This window comes from Ambystoma mexicanum, chromosome 8, assembly GCF_040938575.1.
Source record: "Ambystoma mexicanum isolate Mex_15411 chromosome 8, UKY_AmexF1_1, whole genome shotgun sequence".
Lineage (NCBI taxonomy): Eukaryota > Metazoa > Chordata > Amphibia > Caudata > Ambystomatidae > Ambystoma > Ambystoma mexicanum.
Genome location: NC_090929.1, coordinates 17,697,621 through 17,720,303, shown reverse-complemented (window position 1 = coordinate 17,720,303; position 22,683 = coordinate 17,697,621). Strand labels below are relative to the sequence as shown.

Sequence of the window (22,683 nt, the reverse complement as noted above, 5' to 3'; positions counted from 1 at the left end):
GTGGGCAGTGCCTTACCTACAAATGTGTCGGTAAAATGACCGCTGTGATCAAAATGGCAACATCAACATATTTGAAAGTCGTGTTCACATTAAAGGGTCATGTCATTGCAGGTAGAAATAGGGGAGCAGCTTCAAACGGAATGATAGGACAGCCAGGGCTGGTATTTTGAATAAATGTGTTTGATCTATAAGAGCAGAACGACTGCTATATTGGGCCGATCTAGGCACAGTTCATCAAACGCAAGTCAGGTGACGTGGGGATGGCACCTGCACCAACCGTGGGTCGGACGCTGCTCCTCATTAGATGCTTTCTAGGGTTCCATGTGTCTAGGGACCTTTCTGTCTCTTCACAGGACCACATCTAGTTGGCTTGTTACCCATTGCCACAGCACACCCTGCGTTCCCCCATCTCTGTCCATGTATATAGAATGTCACAGGCAGAACGGTGCCAGCTCCCTCTGCATCTCAGTTTTCATATGTGTCTGTTGTCTCATATCGTCATCCGGGATCACCTGCGAAGCTCTAACACCTCTACAGCTGGTTTGTTTGAGAGGCACTTCTGCTTGGCTTTTTGTTTGGTACACGCTTCTGCTGTTGTTTGCTTGTTCTTCTGTGTTGTGTGCACCTCATATCTGCCATGCCTTTCTGTCACTGTCAATGAATGGTAAGAAGCGAAAGCTCAGAGCCATGATTCTTCTGCTCTCTCACAGGTTCCAGCCTTTCAAAACCGTTCTGCCTCCTTTATGTGAATCCATTTTTGCTCTCTAGCACAGAGGGCTTGCCCAATTTTTTCTTTTTTCTTTAGAGAATCTTTTCAGCAACTTGTTTTCAAAATGATGTCACTTTTTTATTTGCATTATTTGGCTGTCCATCGTCCTCTGGCTTCTTGCCACAGGAAGGAAACAGTCTCGGCAGTTGAACCTTCCTTGCTTTTGGCCGACATACCTTGTTGCTCTCTGGTGTAGGCATTTCACCTTCTGAAGATAAGTCACTATTCTTTTACCTTTGTGCTGAGGAACCTTCACGCAAGATACTCCCGTTGGGATTCCAAGGAATGTTGATCCTATTGTACCATCAGGAAGTGGCTCACAGATCATGTGTCATCTGGCAGTGGCACCCAGGTCCTGGGCAGTTTAAAAGGGCAGCTCTTTATCAGCAACACATTTGAAGGCTTATATTGTCCTTACCCTTGAAATCTGTTGCTGATAAGGAGCTGGTTGTCCAAGCTGAACAGACTGCTTTTGACCACTCGCACGTCTTCGCTTCATCATAGCAAAATCGATGCTCTTGTTGTGTGTCGCCGCTCATGTGGATTTGTTTGCACTACAGGAGAATTCTTAGTGCCAAAGTTTTGTCATAAAAGGAACAGGCCCCTCAGACTTCAATGGGGATGGGAGGGATACAGAATGATCACCTTAGCCACACTAGGGGGATCCGTTGTCTCAAAGTCAGGGTGCAGAGGCTCAACCCCTCCCGCCCTTACTGCACCTAAGCAACCAGTGCTTAGGAGTCTGATTGGAACGTCTGCCACTTTCTGAAGGAACTCCATGTAGGTAAATATCAACCAGGAGGAAATAGAGGAAATAATGCCTTGGTCTCTGTCACTAGGCTCCAGAGAAGAAGATAAACCTGCCTCAGGGCTGAGTCAATGAGGGTTTTTTGCTTGTCTATTCCTGGCCTCATTCTGCACTCAGGTTTATTCCTCTAAGACTACCAGGTTAAAATTGAACGCGAAGGAAACAATGCATAACTGTTAGTCAGTATAAGCATTTAAAAGATCTCCTTCATATCTTATCTGCTTTGGGATTTAAACATTGGCAACCAACAGATTCTTTAAGTGGAAGAGCCAGACAGACCCTGCTATGAAAGATAGTGTTCATTTTAGTGCATACCTTTCCTTTCTATATTTTCACCCAACCAAAGAGATTTGTCTGCCAGTGTTCTTTCCCAATCCCCTTTCCCAAACCAAGAAAACCCTCCATAATTTGGCTATTTGAAGCTCCCTTCATTTCTTTCTCTATTAGACAAATCACTTTTGTCCATAATGCATTGTGATCTATGGAGGGCCTGCACTGCAGTTGTTTCTTCCATTGTATCTTGTGTCCTATGGAGCCACGCTGTACACTGTGACTCTCCGCCTCCAGTGATTGAGGCCCACTCAGGGCCAAAGCTGCATCAGTAACCTTTCAGACCTCATTGTCTTCTTCAAAGAGGCCACCAGGGCATCTCTATAGGCTCTCACCCCATTCCATGCCCCTCGGGGCCAAAGCTGCATCAGTAACCTTTCAGACCTCATTGTCTTCTTCAAAGAGGCCACCAGGGCATCTCTATAGGCTCTCACCCCATTCCATGCCCCTCGGGGCCAAAGCTGCATCAGTAACCTTTCAGACCTCATTGTCTTCTTCAAAGAGGCCACCTGGGCTACTCTATAGGCACTCACCCCATTCCATGCCCCTCGGGGCCAAAGCTGCATCAGTAACCTTTCAGACCTCATTGTCTTCTTCAAAGAGGCCACCTGGGCTACTCTATAGGCTCTCACCCCATTCCATGCCCCTCGGGGCCAAAGCTGCATCAGTAACCTTTCAGACCTCATTGTCTTCTTCAAAGAGGCCACCTGGGCATCTCTATAGGCTCTCACCCCATTCCATGCCCCTCGGGCTAAAGCTGCATCAGTAACCTTTCAGACCTCATTGTCTTCTTCAAAGAGGCCACCTGGGCTTCTCTATAGTCTCTCACCCCATTCCATGCCCCTCAGGGCCAAAGCTGCATCAGTAACCTTTCAGACCTCATTGTCTTCTTCAAAGAGGCCACCTGGGCTACTCTATAGGCACTCACCCCATTCCATGCCCCTCGGACTAAAGCTGCATCAGTAACCTTTCAGACCTCATTGTCTTCTTCAAAGAGGCCACCTGGGCTACTCTATAGGCTCTCACTCCATTCCATGCCCCTCGGGCTAAAGCTGCATCAGTAACCTTTCAGACCTCATTGTCTTCTTCAAAGGGGCCACCTGGGCTTCTCTATAGTCTCTCACTTTATTCCAAGTCTGATGCCGAGTTTGGTGTGGCCCTGTGGAAATGCCTACCTGATTTGACTTCTACAGGATGTCATGCAGTTTCCTTCTCCATTTTTAGTAATGCTTAGGAAGTTCACACATGCAGGATGAAAGCTGCTGTGACATGTGATGACGGTATGCCCTATAGTAACAGCATTGGCCTCACACCTTCGGCCACATGATACTCGGTCTGGGCCATGACTTTCATGGAGTCCTGGATGGAGAGAGTAGACTGAAGTGAAGAAGGCAGAATTTAACAGGTGTGGGTAGGACTTGAGACTGTGTGGACAGAGCAGGCTTCTTTTTTCTTACGATTCTTGGGGGCTTTTTCTTATTGTCAGTTGGCCTGGAACACACCATTTGTATGGCTGAAAGGCTGAATGTACTGTAAAGGCTACAGTGATCAACTTCTGCTTTTGACTTTCTCAGGGGTACAATGGCTTCCCCACACATGGTCTTGAGGTATGTCGGTGGTGCGTTCCTGCATGCGCTGTATTAGATTTTTGCGTTTGTAGCTTGCTGCCAAGAAAAGATCTCTAAGATTCGTGGGGAGGAATTACATGGAACGAGGAAACCAGGAGGCCAGATCTGATTATGGAAGCACAGTTGATAGTGTAGCCTGTCCTCCCCTAGTTCTTTCTTTTTCCATGCTGGTTCTGTATAACCCCCTTGTGTGTTTGATGGTGGTGGTGTCTCTGTGACTGTAGTAGCCACCCCTCTTCTGTAGTCTATGCAGTTAACCTTTTATCTGATAACTGTAGAAGTCTTTTCACCTTCTGTTCCCTGATACATCGCCTCTGGTGATAGCGTTATGTTCCTTGCATCGATGATGATTAACAAATCTCTCCTGGTTTTGGAAGATTATTTTGACCTTGCTGATGACTGTATCGCTGGTGGTACGATATGCTCCCCTTGTGCTGCTGCTGACATTTGACATCTTTCTAGTCGTTCTTCAACTTGCGTCTTTGAGCAGAGTATCCATGGTAGCTACATCAGTCTTTCTCCACCCTGTATCTCTTGACAGTTTCTATGGCATGCTAAGCATTCCCAGCCTTGTGTCTATGTTATGTTGAAGGCAGTGTCCCTGGTGGTTCGGACTGCTTTTCGTTTTTATCGTACCTTGTGACCTTATGGTGATGACCATGTCACCGATTGCTGTGGTAGTTTCTTCTCCCTGTAGTCATGACAGTGTCGTTGATAACTGTGCTAGCCTCCTCTCTCTGTGGGCATGAATTTGTCATTGGTGCCTGCTCTAGACTTTCCTCTCATGTGTTTACGGTGATGACTGTGAACTTGAGGGGCGGTGGGTGTTCTATTCTTTCCTTATGTGTGTCATTAGTGATGACTGTGTCCTTGATGGCTGTTATAGTCTTTCCTCTCTTGCGTCTGCGGTGATGACTGTGAACTTGGGGGGCGGAGGGTGTTCTATTCTTTCCTTATGTGTGTCATTCGTGATGACCATGTCCTTGATGGCTGTTATAGTCTTTCCTCCCCTTGTGTCTATGGTGATGACCATTGCTTAAAGGCTGCTCTAGTATTTCCTCTTCTGTCTAGAGTGATGATCTTTGGTGGCTGTTCTCGTTGTTTCTTCCCATGTGTCACTGGTGCTGAGTGTTCCTGATGGCTGTGCTAGACTCGACTTCTGTAGTGAAGACTCTATTCTTGGTGGCTGTGGTAGTCTTTCCTATCTGTTGTCTACAGGGATGACTGTGTCCTTGGTGGCTGTTGTAATCATTCCTCCCCTTGTGTCTACGTTGAGGAATGTGTCCTTGATGGCTGGGCTGGTCTTTCCTCCCCTTTTGTCTATGGTTTTGACTGGGTATTTGGTGGCTGTTCTAATCTTTCCTCTCTTGTGTCTACGTTAATGACCATGTTCCCAATGGCTGTGATAGCATAGTGTTCCTGTTGGGATGACTGTGTACTTTGTGGCTGTTCTAGTCTTTCCTCCCCTTGTGTCTGCAGTGATGACCTTTTCATGGGTTTCTGTGCTTGCAGCGCTTTCCATTGTACCTCTGAAGATGGCAGTCCTCCCTCATGGATGAATCAGTTTCTCCTACCCTTGCCCAGATGGTGATTGCTCTATCCCTGATGGCGCTGTGGTCTCTCCTGCCCCTGTGTATGTGGTGATGAACGTAACCTTGATTGATGTGGCACACATTCTTTCTCTCTTTGTGTTTCAGTTTGAAGGCCTCCCTAGAACACCGCCCATGATGGCCTTGCTTGCCAAATGATTGTGTGTTTTTGTAGTTGCATTCCAGCCCTGCATGTGCTTATGTCTATATGATTTTGCCTTCCTGTGTGTGCATTTGCTGCTTTGAACTGCCTGACCTGCTGTGCTGATTTCATGTTGTGTTTCAGAATCACTATCAGTGACCCCTGAGGACTTATCTGTAACGGTATGTTCGTCACTTTCATCCGCCTTCCTCGGTCATGTGATCCTTTCGTTCCCATGTCCTCTCCTTGCCTGGTTTGCCCGCCCTAGCCTGTTTTTGGTAGATGCCATACTCCGCTGGTTGCTTGTCATAGTATTTGGTGAAGCGAACAGCGAGAAGAGCTGCAGTGAACGTACAATACACAATGATTCTTATGGATAAATCCCCACAGACACTTAAGGACCTGTTGACAGATGCTTGATAAAGGGGGAAGGTGTGCGACTGTTGTCACCACAAGTTTTAAAGTGATCTTATGCCCTTAGATAGGATTTCCATGTCCATTGAACCCGCTTGGCATTCACACATCTGACATGACCTGTGTGTCCCGAGACGTCAGTGTTAATTTCATCCAGATGCATATGCTTGATGTCTTCTTCTGGCAGCTCCTGGCTTGGCATGAACGATGTTGGGGTCACATAATGGATGGCTCCAGTAGTGTGTTCCTGCAGTCAGAAAAAGGTGACCTCGCATATCCAGGTACAGCCAGACCACATTTGGAAACCAGGCTTTGAGTTCTGGGAGACAGTAATAACTTCTATGCTCACTGGAGTCACGGCTGGTTTCTTTCCCTTGCTGCAAACACCACACTGTCCTGTGCACCTGTGCTCTCTCTGCAAACCTACATGTGAATTGAGAATTTGCATGGCTCCAAACACAAATATTGTCTTCCTCTAAATAAATCCATGAGTAGTCCTAGTATTCCTAGTTCCATTAATATAATAGTGTACATCACTCATAGGTACAAAAGCTTCAGTGGCTATTAGCATCACAGTGGCGGTTCAGATGTTACAGGTTTACCATCAAAGTTTTAGAAGTTAGTTTATCAGTTAAGGGCCTCCATATTAAGCTTGGGGTCTCCAAGACCTTGACTTGGAACCATACCCACACTGAGTTTTTAGAACAAACATATATTATGTAAAGTCTCTCCCATTTAAATTCCCTTGTATTTTCTGTGGATAGTCTAAAACCATGGAGTGGGTTCGACTCTTGAGGACTGGACTTGGAGACCTCTGATGTAGAATGCCTTGGTGAATGCCTTGAGTTCAGTTCATGCCAAAGCAGAATTCTTTCTTTGAGTCTCTTTCCTCTCACTTGTTTCATTAGTGAAGGAGAGTCTGAAAGTCATCCAGCCTGGTAACTGTGTTCTTGTCCCAGCTGGCCAGGTTACCATTCTGCTTTTGAGTCATACTTAGCACATGGATATTGGCCATCAAACAACCGAAGTAGACGGCATCATAATTTAAAAACGCTTTGAGAAATGCACGGCCTCCTTTCATCTGTGCTTGTGTCCCATAACATCACTCATTGGGGCAGTCAAGAGGGCGTTTGTTCAATGTCATTAGTCGCTTACCTTGTGATGAAAGCACTGTGTTTGATGACTAAATTCCATTAGTGTCCATGTCCATGATGGTCTTCTTGGAGGTAGTCTTTTTTTACTGCGTCTATATTGATGAGAGTGAACAAAGGCTCCTTCAGAAGCACTATTTGTCAATACCAGTGACAGAGATCTTTCTTCACTGTATCTATATTGGCGTCAGTGCTTCTGATGGTAGTTTTACATCACTCTTATACTGGTGACGAAGCTTCTGAAAGTGGTCTTTGGTCACCATCTATGAAGTTGGTGACAGTGCTTCTGACGGCAGTCTTTTTTCTCTGTGTCTACACTGGTGGCAGTAATTCTGAAGGTAGTCTTTCTTCACTGTGTGTCTATATTGGTGGCAGTGCTTGTGATGGTCGTTTTTCTTCATTATGTGTCTATTGTGGTGACAGCGCTTCTGAAGGCAGTCTTTTTTCACTATGGGCTCATTATAAGTTTGCCGGTATCCTGTTGGTAAATATGCCAGGTTGCATCTGACATGCTGTGCTCGCGGGTACCTTTCTGCCCACCAGGTCCAACATGGCGGGCAGAAAGGCCCCACGAGCACAACTCGTAGTTTGCCGGTCCGGGAACTACGGTACTGGCATGCTTATCGGTACCGTAGTTCCCAGACCGGCAAACTTATGAGGCCCTATTTCCGTTACTGCCACATGGTCCGGCGGAATTTCTGCCGGATTACAAGTGGCGGTGGTGGAGTAAATCCCCATTTTCTATGGGGATGTGGTAATTCCAGCAACATTTGGTGGAAAGTCTGCAGATTTAACTCCTGCTCATAGCTGGAGGTGAATCCTCCAACTGTCCGCCAAACTTGTAGTTGAGCGGTACAGGAAGGCAGCTGTATATGGTAATTCTGCCGCATTTTTCCTGCACTGCACAACTTGTAATGAGGCCATATGTGTGTATAGTGGTGACAGTGCTTTCTTAAGGTCGTTTTATTTCAGTTTGTTTCTACACTAGTGACAGTGCCTGAAGGTAGTCTTTCTTCACTACGTGTCTGATTCATGGAATTATTTGCACAGTTCAAAGAGTTCAAAGTGACTTTGCACTGCTTAAGTGACTTTGCACTGCCAACACAAACCCTGATTCATGGAACTGTGCAAAGTGTATTTTTGCAGTGCAAAGTCATGCACGGTTCCATGAATCAGGGTTTGTGTCTACAGTGAAAAGTCACTTTTCAGCAGTGCAAAGGCATTTTGTACTGTGTAAAATATTCCATGAATCGGGCCCTATGTGTCTAGTGTGGGGACAGTGCTTCTGAAGGTAGTTTTATTTCAGTATGTATCCTTACTGGTGTCTGTGCTCGTGAAGGTAGTCTTTCTTCACTATGTGTCTATTGTGGTGACAGTGCTTCTGAAGGCGGTCTTTCTTCTTTATGTGTCTATACTGGTGACAGTGCTTCTGAAAGGCAGTCGTTCTTTTTTATGTGTCTATTCTGGTGACAGCGCTTGTGAAGGTCGTCTTTCTTCACTATGTGTCTATTGTGGTGACAGTGCTTCTGAAGGCAGTCTTTTTTCTTTATGTGTCTTTACTGGTGACCATGCTCGTGAAGGTAGTCTTTCTTCACTACGTGTCTTTTGTGGTGACAGTGCTTCTGAAGGCAGTCTTTCTTCTTTTTTTGTCTATACTGGTGACAGTGCTTGTGAAGGTAGTCTTTCTTCACTGTGTGTCTATTGTGATGACAGTGCCTCTGAAGGCAGTCTTTCTTCTTTATGTGTCTTTTGTGGTGACAGTGCTTCTGAAGGCAGTCTTTCTTCTTTTTGTGTCTATAATGGTGACAATGCTTGTGAAGGTAGTCTTTCTTCACTATGTGTCTTTTGTGGTGACAGTGCTTCTGAAGGCAGTCTGTCTTCTTTATTTGTCTTTTGTGGTGACAGTGCTTCTGAAGGCAGTCTTTCTTCTTTTTGTGTCTGTAATGGTGACAATGCTTGTCAAGTTGAATAGGTAGAACACACCACTTCACCAATATATTGCACATTAAATAAAGGTTGCACACAACTATTTTAGAAAACGAAATCTGTGTTATATGATTATGGTCAAATACTGTGAAGCTGTACATCTGTGGTTCATAAACTGTACCCAGAGAAGAAACGCGAGAAGACAACAAAACAAAAAGCAGGAGACTGCACATATTTTTCAGAGAAATACTGTTTGGCAGCCAGTAGCTGTTTTTCGTTTATAGCTGTACATTTGTAAAGCGGTTCTTAACTAAAATGATAAAAATGAAATAATATTTCTGAGGCTTGTGGAATCTGCTTAGATCACATGCTGTGCATAGGCCGACATCTAGTGGAAGCTGCGGAGCATTACAGTTTGTTTTTCGAAACTCGAAAATGGGCGTCGACTCAGGGCGTGCCAGTAATACTATCCCTAGTGTGACGTCCACTGTAACCATGATCCCTCACGCGTGTAGGACCCTCAGATTGTTTTTTTCCGCCATACTTGTCGGAAGCATCCCGCGGAGTTCCCTGGCTTTAGCCATAATTTTGCAAAATAATATATTTTTCCCCGTTTTCTTCATTACCCACGTCGAGTCATCGGAACCCGAAGCTCGACGCCGGACTGGAGAAGAAAAATACCATCGAGAGCTACACGACTGACTTTGGGCCTCGGAAGGCCTTTGGCATCGGCCCGGGCCTCGGAAGGCCTCTGGCCTCAGCCCCATACAAGTAGGGAGAGTGGGGGGGTGGTACATACTCTTCACTCACATATATTTACATATATATATTCCTACACACTAACCCGCTGCCACAGGGTGCGTATGGAGGGTACCCCTTTCCAATTTTGCCCCAAGTTCAACCACAAGTACCCTTGGGTTGACAGACACGCCACCTGTAACCTCTGCTTGCCAAGGGACCACCCCGAGGCGAACTGCAGAACGTGTAGCCGGTTCAAGGCTAAGACTCTAAAGGACCGTTCGATCAAACTTTGGGCCCACCACGCCAGGCAACGAGAGGCCATGGAAGCGGACGGCGCCTTCAGTGATGGCAGCGACTCTTACTATCGGACGGCGAGGGCAAAGTGGCGTCGAAAGACAGCAAAGCGCAAGTCCCCGACCTCGGAAGGTTGTCCGGCAGGGCAGCTATGGGGAAAACACCCGGCGACACGAGTGCTACCCACACCACTTCCACTAAACACTCGAAGTCCAACCGAGACTCGACGTCCACGCCGAGTTCTCGGAAAGAGGCACACAGAGAACGGTCCACCGAATCGGTGTCCTCTGGGCGCTCGCGATCAAGATCGCCGCATGACACCAGGCAACCATCCACTGTTGCCAAGAGTGCCTCACTTACTAAAGTAATGGAGGTTCGATCGTCCGAAGACGAAGCCGACCTCCATCTCCAGCCCACACTCCAGGAGTTGGCGTCAACAGACCGCTCGACGCCTGCACCCGTGTCCCGACGTCCTCACTCTACAGAGAGGGACACTACCCCCGAATCTCGACGCCAGACGTCAAAAAGCTCAGAGAAGGTGAAAATACCAGGGAAGCACTCTTACACTCACGGGGAGGGGCGGAAACAGCAGAAGAGGCCTTCTCAGCCTTCTTCTACACCACAGATACTTAAAGACAGTTCGAAGTCCTCTGTTAAACATACTAAGACCCCTGCACAAGCCCATAGGTCCAGTCAGGATATTGCAGGGAAACACCTCCAAGAGAGGGTAATTTCCAGCTCCAAACAATGGTCCAGTGTGGACATAGCAAAAGCAAAGGATAATAGGTTGACTACCCCTACCTTAAGTCCCTGAGAAACACAGGGTTAAATCCAAGCTAATCTCGTGCAATTTTAAGATTCCTGACACCACACGCAATATTCATTGAAACATTCATGTTATCGGTGGAGCATTTTATGCCCAGAGTAAAAAAGGCTCGCAAGGGCCTATAGATCTAAACACCACGTACACTCTAACTGGTGTCTTCACACCCAACCTTTCATGATGACAAAATACATAGAGAAAGGAGAACATGGGAGAACCAGTATGTAATACTGTAAATATAGACATATATAATCAAACAGAGGGACCAGGCATATTTGATCCTACCAAAAATAATGTGTACCTCATAGGTTTAACAGGAGCGGTTGATCATTCGTGTGATCCTATATTTCATTTACTAACCACTCTATTTTGTTTGGCCACGTCGATGTAGGGCAAAAGGGGTTACTTTATACACACCAAATACCCTATATTAAATTGTTACAGTGAGAGAGAGGAAACAAAGATGTACAGGGTTCCTATTGGCAAGTCGACATATGTTTCGGCCTTTCTGACTCATACGGTGCACTGTCTCGGTGCCGTTGGTTCTGTTGGTTTTAATGGCCGTCTTCAGGACGTAAATATCTAGTTTTTTCAGTACTTAATACTTTCGCATTGGTTTGTTGTCTGTGTTTAACTCTATTTCTTTGAGACGTTGTAGGTCACTTTATAAGTATTTTCATCTGGCTCCTTGACGGATGCCAAGCGTACAGTGTGAGTTCATTCACCGTATCTTTTTTTGTTTTCGTGTCACGATGGAATTGGAAAAGGACATTCCACACTGTGTTACTCAAGATGGTGCTGAGTTCAAAGTAGTGGCGATTCCGGCTGTGGTTGTGCGAAAACGCCAAAGGCAGTGGGATAGTTCCTCTGCTCTTACTCTTGTCACGTCAAACACGTGAGCGCGACGCTACTCAAAGAGCAGACTTAGAAAGAAATCCATGTCTACAGCCTGAGATTGTTTAACCTCTACATCCGACCAAGAAAGCCACTTCACTTTCACACAGAGCGATTTCACATGCCGCATTCTAAAATTGCATGCTTCTTGCATGTTCATGGCGGTGTCATTAACACACGTTTTGTCATAGGATCTTAATTAATATTCAGAGGCATTTCAATCCTTCATTTATGGGCGGGCTCTCAGAACACACATTCTAAATATATATTGCCTAGGTAGATTTATTTCACTTTTTTAGAGTACCTCATCGAAAGCACATTTTGATGCTTTTTTATGCAGACACAGGGTTGTCAATCGAGAAAACCGAATAAGGAAGCAGGGACCTAGATGTTAATAAAGAACACTTTATGGTAGTCAGGTAACCACAACTGGCGGATGCTTCTCACTGCTTTTTACACTGCTTGCAGGAAGGCTCTTTACACACTGCTGGCAGATGCTTCTCGCTGCTTTTTACACTGCTTGCAGGAAGGCTCTGCACATACTGCTGGCAGGTGCTTCTCACTGCTTTTTACACTGCTTGCAGGAAGGCTCTACACATACTGCTGGCAGGTGCTTCTCACTGCTTTTTACACTTCTTGCAGGAAGGCTCTTTACACACTGACTGGCAGGTGCTTCTCACTACTTTTTACACTGCTTGCAGGAAGTCTCTTTACATACTGCTGGCAGGTGCTTCTCACTGCTTTTTACACTGCTTGCAGGAAGGCCCTTTACACACTGACTGGCAGGTGCTTCTCACTGCTTTTTACACTGCTTGCAGGAAGGATCTTTACATACTGACTGGCAGATGCTTCTCACTGTTTTTTACACTGCTTGCAGGAAGGCTTTGCACATACTGCTGGCAGGTGCTTCTCACTGCTTTTTACACTGCTTGCAGGAAGGCTCTACACATACTGCTGGCAGGTGCTTCTCACTGCTTTTTACACTTCTTGCAGGAAGGCTCTTTACACACTGACTGGCAGGTGCTTCTCACTACTTTTTACACTGCTTGCAGGAAGTCTCTTTACATACTGCTGGCAGGTGCTTCTCACTGCTTTTTACACTGCTTGCAGGAAGGCCCTTTACACACTGACTGGCAGGTGCTTCTCACTGCTTTTTACACTGCTTGCAGGAAGGATCTTTACATACTGACTGGCAGATGCTTCTCACTGTTTTTTACACTGCTTGCAGGAAGGCTTTGCACATACTGCTGGCAGGTGCTTCTCACTGCTTTTTACACTGCTTGCAGGAAGGCCGTACACATACTGCTGGCAGGTGCTTCTCACTGCTTTTTACACTTCGTGCAGGAAGGCTGTTTACACACTGGCTGGCAGGTGCTTCTCACTGCTTTTTACACTGCTTGCAGGAAGGCTCTTTACACACTTCTGGCAGATGCTTCTCACTGCTTTTTACACTGCTTGCAGGAAGGCTCTTTACATACTGCTGGCAGATGCTTCTCACTGCTTTTACACTGCTTGCAGGAAGGCTCTTTACATACTGACTGGCAGATGTGACTCACTGCTTGCAGGAAGGCTCTTTACATACTGCTGGCAGTTGCTTCTCACTGCTTTTTACACTGCTTGCAGGAAGGCTCTTTACATACTGCTGGCAGATGCTTCCTACTGCTTTTACACTGCTTGCAGGAAGGCTCTTTACATACTGCTGGCAGTTGCTTCTCACTGCTTTTTACACTGCTTGCAGGAAGGCTCTTTACATACTGCTGGCAGGTGCTTCTCACTGCTTTTTACACTGCTTGCAGGAAGAAGGCTCTTTACATACTGACTGGCAGATGCTTCTCACTGCTTTTTACACTGCTTGCAGGAAGGCTCTTTACATACTGCTGGCAGATGCTTCTCACTGCTATTTACACTGCTTGCAGGAAGGCTCTTTACATACTGACTGGCAGATGCTTCTCACTACTTTTTACACTGCTTGCAGGAAGGCTCTTTACATACTGCTGGCAGATGCTTCTCACTGCTTTTTACACTGCTTGCAGGAAGGCTCTTTACATACTGCTGGCAGATACTTCTCACTGCTATTTACACTGCTTGCAGGAAGGCTCTTTACATACTGCTGGCAGATGCTTCCTACTGCTTTTACACTGCTTGCAGGAAGGCTCTTTACATACTGACTGCAATTTTTCATCCTGTTTTTAGACAAGCGTTCAAGTACCAGTTAATTTTCACTCAATTACACCTGTGCTGTACTCCACAGGGGGACATTGTAAAGGTTTATTAATTTGTTTTTGGATTCTAATTTGTTGTTCCAAAGATTTGGTTGAAACCTCTGGTTATTAAGCACGTTATAAATAACCTATCATATCATTTCATACTCCCCTCTTGGCACAACACAGGCACCTTTTGACATAATTGCCTCCTGTGGCGATACTCATGAGGTTGAAATAATTGACAGATTCTCTGATTGACTTTCAGACCTTAGGACAATACCTGCTTTGCCACAGATCCCCTGTGGGTTTCTTAAGGACCGTGGCAGGCTGTCAAATGGGAACCAAGCTAGTGAGCCCCTTTGAGGTACTTGGTGACCTACTCAAATCCTCAAAGTGTGCTGAGTAGATCAGGAGAGGGCTTCCTTTTATTGGCCATTATCAGTGACCTTTCCTGATACCCCGGGAGGGCACTCAAAGCATCAGTGCTGTCACAGTCATCATCTGAATCAATGTAAAACATCATGAGTGATATGTTCCCTGTCAAGGGACTCTTTGATGGCCTTGTCTCTCCCGACATGAAAGAACTAGACGACGAGACATCTCTCACTTAGCCTTCAAACTCAAGGCGCTAGATGTCATCCCTTGATACCTAAGAGGAAAGCTTACTCTTAAGTGGCAAAGAGACAGGACACTAACCAATCAAGAGCCTTTCATGACTCTGCATCACAACCACCAGAGGACCTAGGGGTGTCATCACAGAATAACACTATAATAAGGCAGGATAACTATGCCTTACCAGCCAGTATTCCACCAAGACTATCTTGACCCTCGATTCCAGCAAGGATATGTATTACCTAAAGGTAATTCTTTCTGACTGAATGGAGCAAATACTCATCTTTGCTCAGTGAATCTATAACTCCAAGAGTCTCCTCTTTTCGCAGAGTATTCTAGGAGTGTGTCTGTGAAGCTGAACGACTTCCATCCCTGAAAGGAAAGATTTCAGGTATTTCTGAAACTTTCAAGCCTGTACGTCAACTTATATTACTGGTACCGGGCACCTTAGAAACCACCATAAAAACTTTTCTCACCCGTGTGCCAGTCAGTCAATGTCATGGGCATGACACAAAGTACAAGGCTTCTGACTAGGACCCGGTTTTCCAATTTAAACATGTGCTTCCAGGCTCAAAGGTCATGTCAGCTGTCAAGAAAGGACTGGCACCCTCCTCTTCATCATCTTTGCAATCTGCTGCTCCCTCAAAGAAAAGTAGGAGGCTCTGTGCCTTGCTTAGAATCATCATAAATATGACGACTGTTACCAGTTTAGGGGCTTCTATTTTCTTGGCCGAATAGAGACCTAAGGGGCATTGCTGGATACCTCAGGAGACCTCCTTGTGGTGTGTGATGGACCTATAGGGACCTGCATCTCACCACGACTGTCATGGCCTCTGGTTCCATAGATTCTTGTGGGCAAGGCTGACAAATCTGAACGACAACGCGTGGGAAACCACCTTAGACCACCTTACTTCAAGGTCCTCTCATTCAGCATCTGTGATGGTGAAGTGACAAGCATGGCAACATATGGGCAGAGCTTCTCGGCTAAGGAGGATTATGGATGCTCATCGTACTGACATAAAGAGCACTGTTCTTATCAATGGATTCAACCATTCTATAACCAGCAATTCCAACATTGTGTACAGAACCCACAAAGCCCTCATACATCTCCAAAAAGTACCAGGAAGGAATAGGAGGTGTCGAACCCTTGGTAACTGTAAGCAAGCCACTACCTCCATCGAAGCAATAGTATTCCTCCATGCTTTCCCAAATCTCACACCAATGTGTGTGCAGCACGTCCTACAAGGCGAGCCCTTACATCATGTAAAGACATCAAAGGCCGTCCATGGGCGTTGAAAGTTGTTCGCGATGGTTACAGAAACAGGTTTTGAACACTCTACCCATATTGCCCATCGAAAGACACCAAACTCCTTTCATCTGTAACAGCGGGTTCGAAGGGTGAATGCATTCCTGCACAAGAAGGAAGCGGAAAGTGTGACATCATCTCAACAGTGGGGGTGTCCTCTGCACGAGAAGGAAGCAGAAAGTGTGACATCATCTCAACATTGGGCGGTGTCTCCTGCACAAGAAGGAAGCGGAAAGTGTGACATCAACTCAACAGTGGGGGTGTCCTCTGCACGAGAAGGAAGCGGAAAGTGTGACATCATCTCAACATTGGGAGGTGTCTCCTGCACAAGAAGGAAGCGGAAAGTGTGACATCAACTCAACAGTGGGGGTGTCCTCTGCACAAGAAGGAAGCGGAAAATGTGACATCATCTCACCAGTGGGAGGTGTCTCCTGCACAAGAAGGAAGCTGAAAGTGTGACATCATCTCAACAGTGCGGGGCGTCTACTGCACAAGAAGGAAGTGAAAAGTGTGACAGTGGGGGGTGACTACTCCAGGTATTTATACAAGTGGGTGAAGAAAGAAACATTCAGAATGTTGTCTTAAATCAGTTCTCCCCACAGTACAAAAGGGAGATTAGATGTGTGGCACAGAGGTTGAGCACACATACAGTGTCTTCACATTCTTGAGCTTTGTGTTGAAGAGCCAACATGTTCAGTACAGGGCACTGCCATTCAGCCTCCAGTCAGTGCCACATATTGTTACCAGATGAACTAACTGCCTTCGAGAATGAGTTTCCTTGATCAGTATTATTATTTAGTCAGATTCGTAAAGCGCGCAGCAGCCCAAGGGCATCTTGGCGCTTGTTACATACATATCTTAGTTACATATAAATGATCATACAATGGTTACAGGCAAGGTGATATTGTACATATTTACAGGAAAGGTTCGAAGTATAAGGAAGAATTCACAGCTTCAGACTACATGCCAGGTTCTTCACACTCTAGGACTTCAAGTGAACCTAGACAAACACCCCTAGTTCCAGTGCCAAGACTTCAATATGTGGGCACTATTCCCGATAACCCTCTGGAAGAGAGCCTTGCATCAATACAACTAGTGCCACAATTGGCAAGTCATTCAGCACCCATCAGCAGGACACGTTTCATCCCTTCTGGGTTTTATATCATAGCGCATCTTGAGCAAGATACCCTTGCAGGATCGTTTCGAGGACCAGTGGACCAGTGGCCCAGTGGACCACAACAAATCTGTGAAAGGAACTGACCTCTTCGGAAAGAAGGTAAAGGAGCCATTGCACTGGTGGTTCAAGAGGTCAAACGCAAAGACCGTGCCCTTCAAAGCCACGAACCCTACACCTGATGCCTCACTAGAAGGGGTCTGGTCTGGCAGAAACCCATGCTGGAGTTGCAGCATGCTCATCTAGGCCTGAAGGGGATTCTCCCTTTAGTCACAAAGGCGAGAATGTACTAGTTGAACAAGGAGGGAGAAACGACACCCAGAGCCCCCTTGTGGCAGTGACACAGTATGGCCAGCACTACAAAACGTTCAGATGGGCACATTAAACAGGACATTCCTGGAAGACCAAGGTCTCACAGATGAATACCCTTGCAGAGGAACTGCAAAGATTGCAACAGCAACAAACTATAAATACTTGCATTCAAGCTTGCAGAGATAGGATCCAAGGGGAATGCTGCGTTGATTGACAGGTCAGGGAAGTTTCTGTACCCCTTTCTTACAATAAGTTAGGTAGGAGTTTTATATAGTGCAAGGACTTGCCTCGTGAGAGGCATCAAGGTGCTAAAAGAACCCAGGACCATCTAGGCAATAATCAAACATGTTTAGACAACTTCTAAAAGACTGATGGTCCTGCATAGCACAAAGCGATAGAGGTAAAGAGTTCCACAGCTTTGATGCCTGAACAACAAAGGCCGGCCACCCATTTATGCTGTAAGCCTCCCCCCCACAAGTGATAAACTGAAGCAATCCAGGTTTGATAATGTCCCAATTACCCCTAGCGTGGCTATGTTAAAGGCTTCTGTGCAGGCCAGACCTATGGACCCGGTGAAGACGTGTACCACCACACACTGACCTCATTGAACGTGACCTCATGGCTCCACAATACGTAGACAATGATCACTGTTAACCTGGAGTCTCTTGTTCCAGCCTGCCAAAGGATGAGTAGGTAGCTGTCATTGTGGCAAGCACTGAAGGAACACCATGAGTCACAATGTTTACACTGATGTCTTACCGTAAAGCAGAATACACAACCATGAAGATATTTTCGTATGCCCCTTTTGCCCAGGTAGACCAGGTGCTGTGATGCCAACCTGCTCTGGGTGGACAGCTGCAACTTCCTTGGTACCAGGACGCAAGTCGGACCAAATTGACAAAGGTGCATTCAGATGAATGCAACTGGAAGCATCATCATTCTGGACGCGTCTACGTCTTTCTACTCTTCGTAAGGTAGCAGATATATGGCACAATGCGCACAACTTTGCAACTTATTGACAACCTATTTCCAGATAGAAAACTCCAGCTCAGACCTATCTTGTCTTATCGATTGGTACATTGCTAAGCCTGGTACATCATAATATCTGTCGGCTCATCTTCACCCTTGGGCAGCATGATGCAATCTGGCGCTCATTGGCCTTCACAGCAGGCGTTCTCCTTCTCTGTTAACAGTGGAGTTACAAGTGTCTCACCTTGACCTAGTCGCTCCCTTGGAAATACAATCTGGTCATTGTTGAACTTACATACAACATTATCATCTAAACCTGCCTAGGCATGATGGGCACATCCTTAAGACGACAAGCAAGCCATCCGCCTGAACGGTGTATCCCTTCCAGTGGGAACGATTCCACTTATAGGGGCGCTACAAAGGCCAAACGCGCACTAACAGCCATGCAGCTTTACCGTACCTCCTTTATCTGACTAGATCCGGCTCCTATGAGTTCATTCAGCAGCGATTACTCATCTAGAAAGTCATCTGGTGAGTACTGATTTTTTTAAGCAGACAATACAACAGTTTTCCTCCAGTGAGACAACCCTCTGCTTTCCAGGAGTTTAGCATCGTCCTATCAAAATGAAGAGATCCAACTTTCAAACTAATGCACAGGGACAATTTACAACATCTGTCCTGGAAAGTGGCTATCTTAGAGGGGATTACTTTGAACCTGGAGAGTGAGAGATATTCAAACCTTATGTTGTCCTGAGCCATGCAGTGTTTTATAAAGAGATGTGCACTGTGTGAAATTCTTGCCGAATTCCACACCAGATGTTTGCATCAGCCTATCTTTTTTTCCTAATCCATCTTCTCCTGCAGAAAGTTTTCGCCACACGCTTGGCATAGGAACAGATCTCGCAAGATAGTACCAAAGCATAGTAGAAAAAAATGAACTGCTTCTTGCAAAGTGTGCTGCGGTAAACACAAGTTTTTTTAAAGATTCCATTTCGAGGTGACTAACCTTGCGCATCTCCTTATGCCATCAAAGAATAGCAAGACGCTGGGGTAAAAACAGGACTCCTTCCATAAAAGAAAAGGCGCCACTTCACTCTCCTAAGAGCGCTTGCACTTACTGCCCTGAGGTCATCATTCGACACCTTTGCAAAGGTGAGCATAGGCAACAGGCTTCCCTACTTCCCGAGGCTGGGATGGGCTTGCTCTTGGAGTCAGTCTTTAGGAATATTATCGAGATACCACGAGGGCACGAGGGAGAAGATTATAAATTACCCATCATGGAGAACTGGAGACCTAGTATGTAGATGTCTTTTTTCTGTACACATCTAGCAGATTACAATGGAGCAAGAAAAGAGTTGAGGGGCTCAGAACATCAGATGGGCAACAGGTTTATATATTTTTGATTGGATTTTGAGATTTAAAATGCTCATTTAGAGCAAGGTTTTGAGGGATGAGACACAAAGGCGTTGCTAGTCAGTGTCTATGAATATCACGAAGACCCCCCAAGGAAGAACTAGGATTGCAAGTAAGTCACTTTTCCCTACCACATCTCTGCAGTTGACGCTTCACCCCACGGAACTGGCTTACTGCAGTAGTTGGGAAACATGTTGGCATGACCTCTTTTTCATGTGCACATGTCCTTTGTTCACTGTCAGCAGCGTGCCGATGTGAAGCCACCTGTTCCATCCTATACATTGGTACATACAGTGGGTTACGGTTTCAGATCTCCTGGGGTCCCACAGAAGCAGTGCCCGCAGAACCCCCTGCTCAAGTAGCAGCTGCTCGCATGAAAACAAAAGTCGGGCAGCATTGAGTAGATGGTGGTAGAATAAGTCCCACGCCATTAGGTCCTGTGTCGATGGCACTGGTTGCTGTGGAGAGCTGCCCTGGGTAATCCTTCAGAGAAAGGCCTGCAGCGCACACATGTTAGTCTTGCACAGCAGAAACAACCTTTCACACAACGAGATTCCAGGAACTCACATCCTGAAGCAAAACCAAAAAGTCCTTTTCATATTATAAGTGGGTTTTAAGGAAAATAAATAACCATTTGGAAAAGCAAGCATAGAGTTTCAGAATGCATTGCTTTGTTGGGGTCCACTGTGCTTGGCCCCCCTGCTCTGGGGTAGCCAGACTGCCCTTGATATCTCCAGGGCAATGCAGCTGAACGCATGGATCTGTTTGACTGGCAGAGGCATTCATGGAGGTATTGAGTCAGGCGCTTCTATTTAATGGTGTCTGTAATGTGTGTACGAGAAGGTCCAGAACTAAAGTCACAAGATTATCCCATGTATCCCTCACATTCTAGGGCACAGCTCTTACCCCCAAAGTCTGGCCATCCCTCAACTCACACACTGCTGTCCCTCCTGCGGTGGCCGCCCTCATTCTCCCAGCTCTTTCCTTCACCTCTCAGGGTGCTGGCCCTCCCTCACCACTTGGGGTACTTCCCCTGCTAAGGAGGGAGTGCCAGCACTCTTTTGTTTGCCGCCTCCCCAGGTACAGTCACAGTCCATTTGGCTCTCTTAGTATTCATAGAGTATCCACTCCACTTGCATAATGGAATAGCCTGCCATGTCAAAGTGTGTGCGCGCCCCTCAGTGGACTCAGCCCATCCCTCACACAGCCATGTCCTTCCTTCACCAGCAACACCACTTCATGCCTTGCTAGCACCATTGCTCTGTGTCTTTGCTGGCTTTTTCACTCTGTGCTGTGAATGTTGTTAATGACTGTGAGTGTTTTCATTTTGCTTCTCCACAGCAGGAAGGCCCCTGCATCGCCTACGCGACCCACCATTATCCGACCATCTGATTCATCCCTCTTAGATTTGTAACCGCTGCAGATCAGTGCTGCGTGCCACCCCGCGCGGTGCTGTTCTTCTTGCCTCTCACTCAGACCTGATGCACAGCAACCCCTCATCATTCCCTCATGCCTCCATTGCCATGTCAACGTCACTGTGTCATGTGTTTGCTGCCTTGACAAGTCTAGATTAGATCTTCGGCTTCTCTGCAGGTCCATGGTGTGAACAAACAGGAGCCAGGCGTTCCCAGGTGACTGACTGAGGGACCCCGAGGGAGCTGCTGGCCTGGTAGCTGGCACGCCACATGCCCGCGGCTGGTATCGACTCCTCACGCTCTTCTGATCCTGCCTGCAAATGTTTGCTGTAGTCTGAACATCTAGAACTATTTATCTTCATCTATGATTTGATTTTTGTCGTCGTAAGAAGACCAAGTGTAATTCACTTCAGAAAATGTAGTGTGAGAAATGTGACGTTGAGAACAATATGAAACGTTCAGTGTTAGGAACTTATTTAAAATGTGAGACATATTACGCTTGGGAATGGTGACATTCATATGCAAGGATGCTGTAGATCGACTGATGCCACCTCCCGCCAACGGCTGGAGCTGCTGCCAGGTTCCCCTCTGCTTCAGGTTACCGGGAGGTGGGAATCCCAGGGCTGGGGATGGGGATGGGGGAGGTCTCTGCTGCTACTGCATTGCACCTCTGTGTTTGTGATGACGTGCAAGGATACAGGTGTTGGTGGACCTTCTTGCCCTCAAGGAGCGAACTTCAAGTCATCTCACCATGGGCATGGCCATGTCACTGCACGGCGATCATCTCTTTGAGGACTTTCTCAAGGCTGGACTGCTAGGGCAGAAAGAAGGACCCTCGATGGACAGTCCTCATTGCTGTTCCTTGCATGTCATGTGTTTCTTGGGGAACTTGTTTTCCTTTGATGGCTTAATATGAATGAAGATTCTCTTCCTGGAGACAGCGAGTCTTCAGAAGCCACCAGTTGCCATTCCAGAGGTGTCCAACATCTCATTCCGAGCTGCAAACTGCACATTTGCACCAAAAAATACTAATTTTATTCCTGCATTCTGCACAAAGTCCACTGGTAGCCAATGTCTGTCTGGTTTTGTTCTATTGTTGTCTTTTTTACTTCTCCTCTGGCCTCATAACTTATTTAAACCGTGCAGTGTCTGTCCTTGGAGGCCAGGAAGTTTGGCACTGCTGTATGACCGGCAGGTCGAGGGCCTTGCTTGCCATGCATTGGAATGAGTGTTGTTACGTCGCAAAGCTTGTCGTGAAGCACACATATCCAACGTGAATTCTTGTGACTTTGTTGCCCTTCCAGTTACTTAAGAAGTGTATTAAAGTATATGGTAGTAAGAATGACATATCCATCCCGATATGAATATATACATGCATATACAATCCAAGAGATTTGCCGGCACTGTGCTTCCATGTGGATTTTAGAAACATATCACTGAGTGTTTGAGCTGGTCGTGTCGCTGCTGTGTAGAGGCGGCAGCCTCTGTGCTTATGGTCAGCCCTGATATGTCATGCTGTCTATTGAATGAATAAAGTACATTTATGTATAACACATTGCCTGACGCTTGCAGATTTTTACTGTCTGATGATGGCAATTGCGCCAGCTACGCAGAAGCACCTCTGACAATGGAAAGTGAAAAAGGTGAGCTAAAAAGAGGGGTCTGCAAAGTGAGCAAGAGACACACGGCAGTCAGCAATACAGGATCAGCTGCATGGGGAGTAAGAAAAATGGACATATGGGGTCAGGTACATGCCGGGAATACAAAAC

The 22,683-nt window shown here is 46.3% G+C and overlaps 1 protein-coding gene across 10 annotated transcripts in view; it reads left to right on the top strand.

Moving 5' to 3' along the window:
• Positions 1 to 22,467, top strand: part of DNM1 (dynamin 1) — a 1,028,058-nt gene extending 1,005,591 nt beyond the window's left edge. For 4 of the 10 annotated variants that reach the window (XM_069609157.1, XM_069609159.1, XM_069609155.1 and 1 more), the window contains one exon: positions 21,093 to 22,467. In XM_069609157.1, the coding sequence (XP_069465258.1) occupies positions 21,093 to 21,105 (13 nt within the window). In that variant the 3' untranslated portion in view covers positions 21,106 to 22,467. The other 6 variants (XM_069609152.1, XM_069609158.1, XM_069609150.1 and 3 more) reach the window with 3 other exon arrangements.
• Positions 22,468 to 22,683: the final 216 nt, after the last annotated feature.